The sequence below is a fragment of the Pediculus humanus genome, genomic scaffold (genome assembly GCF_000006295.1).
Source record: "Pediculus humanus corporis 1103172107384 genomic scaffold, whole genome shotgun sequence".
Taxonomy (NCBI): domain Eukaryota; kingdom Metazoa; phylum Arthropoda; class Insecta; order Psocodea; family Pediculidae; genus Pediculus; species Pediculus humanus.
In genome coordinates this window covers 243,662-252,997 of record NW_002987011.1, presented here as the reverse complement: position 1 = coordinate 252,997, position 9,336 = coordinate 243,662, and the positions used below count along the sequence as shown (strand labels likewise).

At 27.3% G+C, this 9,336-nt stretch overlaps 1 protein-coding gene across 1 annotated transcript in view; it reads right to left on the bottom strand.

Annotated features, from left to right (window-relative positions):
* The window catches only part of Phum_PHUM039420 (uncharacterized protein), a gene marked incomplete at both ends in the record, with an annotated part of 5,963 nt that extends 1,903 nt beyond the window's left edge, over positions 1-4,060 (bottom strand). Inside the window, 2 exons of the mRNA XM_002423090.1 lie at positions 1,642-1,745; positions 3,777-4,060. Coding sequence (XP_002423135.1) covers positions 1,642-1,745; positions 3,777-4,060 — 388 coding nt within the window. The remainder of the gene's footprint in view (positions 1-1,641; positions 1,746-3,776) is intronic.
* Positions 4,061-9,336: the final 5,276 nt, after the last annotated feature.

The following is a 9,336-nucleotide window of genomic DNA, read 5'->3' as shown; positions in this document are numbered from 1 at the left end:
TGGATAAAAATTCTATTGCGGGTCATGAAATGCATGTCAGAACCAGATTTTGCTACCCGTAGAGAGAGAGAGAGAGAGAGAGAGAGAGAAACAAACTTTTTTTTTTTATTTGCGGACGTTAAAGTTTTCTTAAAAATTTAAAAAAAAAAAAAAAAAAGACATCAACGTAGGATGACTCGAAATGAAAAATAAAATAATTTTTCCCTGTTTTTAAAAAATCACAAAAAAATGGAGGAGTGGTTTATTATATTCTCGTTAAAAATGTTATTAAAATAAAATTCATGATTATTTTCTAAAAGAAAACTTTGCAATCGAGCATGTTATGTTATAAAGGACCCAAAGGGTGACAAAAAAAAAAAAAAAAAATTTTCCTTTTTTTGTTCTCAATTTTAATGACCGAGTGTTGTGTGTTTATAATAAGTGAGTGAGAACAAGGCAGAAAAATAAAATAACAAGACAAAGGAAAAACGTGTTTGTGGTAAATTGTTCTTTGTCTTGTCTAATTCCACGACAACCGCATGCAAATTCTTTTGTAATTAATGTCCTAAAGCTAGACGAACGAACGAGGAAGGGAAGGAGGGAACGTTAGCGGTGACGTCAATTGGCCTCGTTTGGCCGCGGCGTTCATATAATGCCGCCAAAGAACACACACACACACGCATACAAAGTATTTGCATTTTTTCTAATTCATTACTTTAACCCTTGCGTGCACGAACGCCTTTTTTTTTGTTACAAATTATGGGATTTTTCATCGTTTTTTTCTCTCTCTCTCTCTCTCTCTTTCTTTTTCCACGTCTTTTAAACTTTTCCGTTCGTTAATGATCTATATATTAAAATGAATTTTCAAACGGATAATTCGATGCATGCATGATTTTCTTTTTTTTTATTCTCGTTTTTAAAAAAAAATTACTTTAAATACATAAAATAAATAAAAAATAATTTATATAATAAATAAAGAGAGAGAGAGAGAGAGAGAGAGAAACAATAAAAATTTATGTTAAAAACCCTAAGAAAAATGAAAAACGTAACTCATTCCAAAGAAAAGCAAAAAAAACCATTAAAAATGATTACACTGATTTATACAGTTTTTCTTCTTTTTCTTTTTCTTTTTTTGCTCTTAAAATGAAATAGAAATTGATAGAAAAAAAAAAGAGAGAAAGAGAGAGAGAGAGAAAGGAGAAATCTCTTGGTAGATATAAAAGGGCTTTGAAATGGGTGGAGACTAAAAAAAAAAAAAAGAAATGACGAGAAAAAGAAAAGTAAAAAAAAAGGAAAAACTTTTTCGATCAAACGTAATAGAAAAAAAAAAGAAAAATAAGAAAACAATCCGAATAAAAGCGATGCCGACTTTGAAAGGAAAAAAAAAAAAAAGTTTTGATTGCAATAGTAAAGCTCATTTTGTTTCACGATCGTTTTTAAACTGATTTAAACCTCAAAACTAATTTTTCTTCTGCTTTTTCTTTTTTTCTTCCATTTCGGAAAATCATTTTGGAAAAGGGGGATGTTATTTTTCTTTAAAATATTTTCCTTTTTTTTTTCCCCAACATAATATTATTTGTTGGAAAAACAACCCGTAATTATAAACCATCGTAATGAATGATAGCTAAACAAACAAACAAACAAACAAACAAACACACTCACCATCTTTATTCATACCCATTTGTAAACATTTTTTCAATCTGCATGCTTGACATTGATTTCTATGTGCTTTGTCTACAACGCATCTACCTGTACCTGCTTGACACCTGAAAAAAAAAAAAAATTAATTATAAGTAGTAAAATATTATTATTATTTCCAAAAAAAAAATTTCATTTTCCATTTATTTAAATTTTTCTTTTTGTCAACGTCACGATTGAGATTTTTCTTTTTTTGAATTTTATTTGAGAAAAAAGGTTTTTTGCCCTTTTGCCTTTTTATTTACTTTTATTGAGAATGAAAACAAACGTGACGAGAATAAAAATTTTCCCTTTTTTTCTTACATTTCTTTAGTATTTTAAAATTTTTTTTTTTATGTTTAACTTATGTAATTTTTCCCAAAAGAAAATCATCATGACAAATAATCAAATTTTTTATTTTTTTTTTTATTTAAGTGTAAATCCGTTTAAAATAAATTGATTTAATAAAATAATAATAATAATAATATAATTTAAACAATAAAATGTCTGATGTTTAGTTGATAAGAATTCAAAAAACGATATTGAAATAAAATTAGATGATGATGATGATGATGATGATGAGGATGAGGATGATGAAACCGCCGAAATCATGATGAAAATGAAAATCAAAATAAGAGGATTGGACTTAAAAAAGAAGGAAAAAAGGATTAGTTATAGAAAAAGCGATAGATGAAGAAATAGAAAGGAAAGGAAGGGAAGGGAGAAAGGCGGCGGGAGCGGGAGGCGGGGGCGGCAACAGTAACAGCAGGTCCCATGTGTTCTAACAAGGGTCAAACTAATTGATTTGGGGTTTATGCTCTGTGGGATGAACTATTCTAGGATTATAAAGAAAAGCATTTGGGAAAATAAAGACTTTATATAAAATGATTATCTTCGTACTTGGATCCTTTTTTTTTTTTGCACTAACAAACACTGATTGAGAAAAAATATATTATTATTATTATTAATAAGGGGTTCGTATAAATATTTTGCGTGCGTGTGTGTTCCTTGAAATATTATTTATCATGTAATTTATTACGTAATTATTATTATTATTTAGTCAAATGTTTGTTTATATTTTAAATAGTAAATTAAAACAATAACAAACGAACAAACAATTTATGTACGTACGACAACTATCAATATGACGTCAGACGTTTCGTTATTTATTTTAAAACTAAAAAAAAAAGGAGAAAATTTTTTTTATTTAATAATTTTTTTAAAAAACAGAGCAACAACAACAACAACAACAACAACAACAGCACAACACATCTGCACATAAAATCAACTCATTTGAGACTCGCACTTAATGTCAAAATAAAAAAAAAAAAAAAAAAATCGTTTAACATATTCTTAAATCAATTTAAATCCCGGGAGGAAAAGTATTAAGAGAGAATTTCCCAATGGATGATACCATTTGTCCATTGAAGGGCATGTCCTAAGCCTTTTTTCAATGGCCTTCACATGTAAATTATTATAAAATCACTATGATATCATTTTCATGTGAACGTTGATACTTATTTTACCCCCTATTTATTATCCCTATTTTTCTTTTTTTAAATTATTACAAATCTTATTTTTTAAATGTAATTGATGACTTTAAGGGGTGTAAAAAATCGTGTGGAGGAGGAGGGGGGGAGGGGGGTGGTTTACAATGTTTCAAACATTTCATTCTGAATTTTTTATTTATATATAAATTGAAGAATTAAAATTTTTTTAAAGAGTATGAGATGAAAATATATGGAAAAATATAATTTATCATAAATTCTCTTGTCGATCGAACCTTAAATGTTACAATAATAATAATAATAATAATGTGAAAAACGTGGAAATAATAAGTATCCGATCGTGAAAATTGAATATAAAAAAAAAAAAGTCGGCACTATTTAAAACGATAATTAAAAGAATAGTCGTTCATAAGTTTTTTGAATTATTTATTGATGGTTCCCACGCGTGTCCAGTATTCCCAAGCCAACTGTTACGTGATTTTGTAAATAAATAGAAGATATTTTAGGGGTTAACAACTTTTAATTCAGGATAAACTCATCGATTCATTTAATTTTTTAATTAAATTTAACTTTTATATTTTTTTTAAAAAAAAATATGGTATGAAATTTTACCTGTAAATTAATTTACGTCTGACGCTTCTTTTGAAAAAACCGCTGCATCCGTTACATGCAAGAATTCCATAGTGTTTTCCAGAACTTGTGTCACCGCATACGACGCAGGACAAACCGAGTATTTTGCCTTTGTTCACGGGAAGGTGTCCAAGTAGAAAAGGACTGGGTGGAGATCTTTGAGCTTGCACAACTGTTTGATGATGAGGAGTACAAGAACCCAAACAAAGTGGTAGAGGATGAGCTGGACTAGAACCCGCCGAACAACATTCTGGAGAAGAACCCATTCGAATAGTATTTTCGTTTCCGTGAACACCTGTAAAAAAAAAAATTGAAATTTTTTGTTTAAAAGAAAATATATAAAAACATCTTACGTAAAACATTTTCAATTTCCGGTAAAATAAAAGTAAAAGTAGGAAAATTTCAATAAAAACATGAAAACGAGATGGATATATTGAAAATAAAGGTGGCGGCGGCGGCAGAGACGGCGGCGGCAGCGGCGTCAAGGGAACGAGCGCCGCCGAGATGTCAAAGCCTTGTTACAAGTAGAATCAATTTGTGAAATTTCATTAGCATATCTATTGCCTTTTTCTCTACTTTCCTCCCACCATTTTTCTTATTTTCCTCCTCAGCTTCTATCTTGATTAAACGACCAAATCTCCATTGGGGATAATTAATTTTCGATTGCCTTCCACCGGTTGGCACTATGCACCGCAAATAAAGTTGAGAAAAGGGGTGAGAAAAGAGATTGCTACGCACTTAATTCTATTGACACCCTCCCCCCTCCCTCCTTCCTTCCTTCCTTTCGGATCTTGTGAGCGCTCCCTTCCCCTCCTCCACCTCTCCCTTCCCTTTCCAATTCAACCCCTAAGCCACCACCTTTCCTCCGGGTCGTGACGAGGATAGAAGCTGAAGGGTAAACGAAAAACTCGTTTGCGCAGATCTTTACCCCAGATCTTGCTGAATTCCTTTTCGCTTTGATTTGTACTTCTCTCTTTCTCACTTGTGTCTTCTTCTTCTTCTCTTTTTCTCTAAACCCTCTTTTCTCAATTTCTTTTTTTAAAAAAAAAAACATTCTATTAAAATAAAATTAGTTTCTATCAATTTTAAAATAAAACTTTTTCATTCAAAAAACGTCCATGATTTTGTTCAACATGTTTTCTGTTTTTCCATTTTTTAAATTTTACAAAATGTTTAATTAATATTTATTATTAAAAAAATGTATTTATTTATTATTAAAACAAAAATTTATGTATTCGAAAAGAGTAAAAATTTCAAAATGTTTAATAATAATAATTTTTTGTTGGAAATTTTCATGATTTTTCCAACAGGAATTTTAATTACGTCACTAAAATTAATTTTAAAGCCGAATCAACAAACATAATTTCAAATTATTTCAATAGTTTAATGTTGGAAAACAACAACAACAAACAAAAAACAAAAAACAAACTTTACTCATTTAAAAAAAAAAAAAAAAATTCGAGTCGTGAAAAAAGGAAAAAAAAAAAAAGAAAAACGGGGAAAAGTTGATGATGGAAATTCTTCAAATGATTTTACTCGATAATGTTATTATCAACACCCCGAGAGAGAGAGAGTTTTTATCAAATTTATTTTTTCATTTTATTTGATTTTAACAATTATTTACAAATCAAAATAACCTTTTTATTCATTTCCCCTTTATTTTTCTCTTCCTTTTTTCCTTTTTTTTTTTCCTTTTTTGTTTTCTGATTTGTGTGTCTCTCTGTTTTTACTTCTTTTTTTCTCTTTCTCTCTCTCATTTTTTTCCCGTTTGTTGCTCATTCATTCATTTATTGTTATTATTTTAAATAGGATTAAAATTTTCATTTAATAAATCAAAGGAAAAAGAAGGAAAATTGTTTTTCTTTTTTCTTTTTTTTTTTCTAATAAAAGGAAAATGCGATTAAAACGCGTGAGGCAAAGCTTAAAAAATAGAATTCACGCACGCGTATATAATTTAGATTTTTCAAAGTTTAAAATCAATCTTATTATTTTATTTCATTTAAAAAAATATATTATATATTTATGTATTTTAATAAATACATAATACATAATATTATTAATCGTCGAACGAGTGATTTTTTCGTTTGTTTGTTTGTTTGTTAATTTCTACGGTAAGTCAAATAGTCATGGGATTAAAAAAAAAATTATGTAGAAAATGTTTTTAGTTTTTGTAATTATTTCACGTATTCGCCCGATAATAATAATAATAATAATAATAATAATAATAATGATCGTTATGATGTTATTATTAATTACACATGCATGTAAAAAATTAAAAAAGAAAATTATCGAACCGTAAAAATGCCAGACGGTTTAAAATCAAACAAAACAAATTAAAAATGATATTTTTTTTGGTGTCAAGGATAAATTATAACAAGTTTTATCGATAAAAGACAATAAAAGGAAAATTTTTTTTTAATATTCTAAAAATAAATAAAAAAAAGAAGGAAAATTCACGGAAAATTTGATCCTTTTTACATAATCCTTTTTCCACGTATGATATAAAATGAGAAAATGATTATGAAAAAAAAAAAAAAAAACCTTTTCTCTTGTTTTTTTTTTTTACGTGTTCGGACTGCGAAATAAAAACAAAAAATTTCCCTCCCCCCTCTCCCCACATTTTTATTTTGTCTCCCCCTTTTTTTTTTTTTTTAAACTCCATTTAACAACATTTTGTTGTTGGTTTTTGTAAAAACGTTTTGATTATTAACAGAGAAAACAAAAATTATTGTAAACGCGCGTTTGTTTTATTTAATCGAACATTGTTGTCAAATTTAAATTTATGTAAATAAATAAATAAATAAATAAATAAATTTTTTTTTACGCCCTTGATAAATATTATTAAACAAAAACTCCCAAATATATATACATAAAATTTAATATAAATAAAATATTTTATTTTACCCTTATTTTCAATATCCGTGACTAAAGGTAAAGGTTGCTGTTGTTGCTGTTGCTGCTGCTGCAATTGTTGTTGTTGTTGTTGTTGTTGCGATTGTTGATGTAATTGCGCTTGCGATGATACCGATGATTCTTCCATTTTCACTTATTAAAATTTTTTTTTTTTATTAACTTTTTATTTAATTAACGTCATCAGTTTAAATTTTTTTTTTTTTAATAGTCAAACATATTTAATATTAAAAACAAAAAACAAAACAAAAACATTTATGTTTTAATTAATAATTATCCGTTATGTATATTTTATTTATTTATTTTTATTTATGTATATTAAAAAATTGTTAAATTGTTAATAATAATTCAAAATATTTTGTTTAAGTTGATGTAAAAATGTTTAGCAACAAACTATGACTACGATGAAAAAATTTACAATAAACATGATTATTATTAAGAAAATTTGAATCGTTTTTCTTTTTTTTTTTTTTTAAGTTCAAAAAGGCGTGGTCTTTTAAAAATGGAAAAGCGGAAACAGATTTTAACCTCCCCGGTTTTTGACGTGAAACTATGAAAAAAAATACCTCCGATTATAAAGGCACAAGAAATCAAGGCATCAGTTCCGTCAACAGTAGGGAAACACGGTGAAACTCTATTGGATGATGAAAATATCATGCGCGAATACTCTTGACTCCGCCCATAAATCGTGATCGATGATTTCTATTGGTTAATTTTTTCCTTTCATTTTTCCTACTTAAAAAAAAAAAAATGTTAAAAAAGGAGAAAATCAACATTCGAGAAACAAAAACGGATTTCCGGTTTTCTTTCTCTTAAATTTTAATCGTTATAATTATTAATTGAAACAATCTTTTTTTTCGCGGAGAGGGGAGGGGGGGGTTTTCTTTTAATAAAAATATAAAAGAAAAGTTTTTGGGGGTACCTGAAAACAAAAAAAAAATTTATTCAAGTTAAAATTATTCAATAAATTATTATATTTCCATTTTTTTTTTATTTTTCTCCATTGGAAAAAAGATTAAAATTTTTGGAAAATTTATAATTTTATTTATTTATTTATTCGAACACTTTTAGAATTTGACAAATTTATTATTATTATTATTATTATTTATTTTAAATAAATAAGTTTTGTGTTTTTTTTTTGTCTTTTCACATTTTATTTATTTATTTTATTAAAAACTATTTTGATAGTTTAACGTTTGAAAAATTATTATTTGAGAAAAATAATGTACAAAACAAATATTAATTAAATACATTTTAGATAATAATAATAATAATAAGATAATAAAAATAAATTAATTAATTGAAGTGAAAAATATTTAACTTGACAGGACAATGAAAAAAATAAATAAAAGAAAAGGTCGGGTAAGTTTTTATTTGAAAAAAAAAAAAAAAAAAAACGACAGGAGAAATGGGAACTGTCAGAAGAAAATGGTTGACGGAAAGAGTTGAAATCGAGGGAAGAAAGGACTAAACTTCTTCATGGGGGGGCCCCAAGTTATCTTGACAGGAGTTAACCTCGGGCCGTAAACCTCCTCCCTGTTTGTTTTTTTTGACAGCTGGGTTTGACTTGAGAGGGTTTTCATAAATACTACGACATTTGCAATTTATATCGACTCCCCGGACGAAAAAAAATATTTTTTTTTATTAACTTACAAACAATTTTTTGAAAAAAAAAAAAAAATTTTCTCCGTTTAAAATACTCAAAAGAAAAAGATAGAAAACAACAGAAACACGTTCAACAATGAGACCGTAAACATTTATAATGAACAACAAAAAACTGACAGGGAAATAAAAAAAAAAAATGCTTCCAGGCTATGAAGCAGACAAGAAGCGTGCAAATTGATGTGACGTTCATGTGTGTGCGTGCGTGTGCGTGCGTGTGCGTGTGTGTGAAAAACTCACATTGAATAATATTGAATTTGACAAAAATCAATTGATGACTTTTATTTAATTTTTTTTTTATTTTCTCCTACGTTTTTTTTTTTTTTTTTTTTATTTACTACGAAAAAAAATTTTTTATGTATACATAAGTTTAATAAATATAATTTATTTTCTTCAACTTGACTTTAAATAAATATATAAGAGAATAAAAATTTTTCCAGTCGGTTTTCTCTCCAGCATCATAAATAATTTTAAATAAAAAGAAAATTCAACGACTCAACCTGCATTTTTGAAACGACAGAAATTATTATTATTATTTGTTTATTAAATCAATTATCAATAATAGTGAGTTTTTGACAACCTATTGACCTTTATCTACGATTAAACTAATATTTTAAAATTTTCCGAATTTTCATTTTTACCTTTTCCTACCTTTATTGTGAATTTTCCTTTCACTTATTCAAAAAAAAAAAATATATATAAAAATAAGAAGTTTTGATAAGTTTTAAGGTTTTGGATAAATGTAAAAAAAAAAAAAGGAAGAAAATGGAGAGAGAATAAAATGAAAAAAAAAAAAAAAAAAAATCCGAGGAAAATCTGTAGAGAGAGAGAGAGAGAGAAAGAAAAAGAGTTTGATGGGAAAAGTGGGGGAAAAAAGTTTTTGGGCTCAGCTGGACGATTGAGTCAGAAGCAAAAGGAAGATCGATATGGCACTCGAGAGAGCTGGATTTTTGTATCGCATATGTTTAAC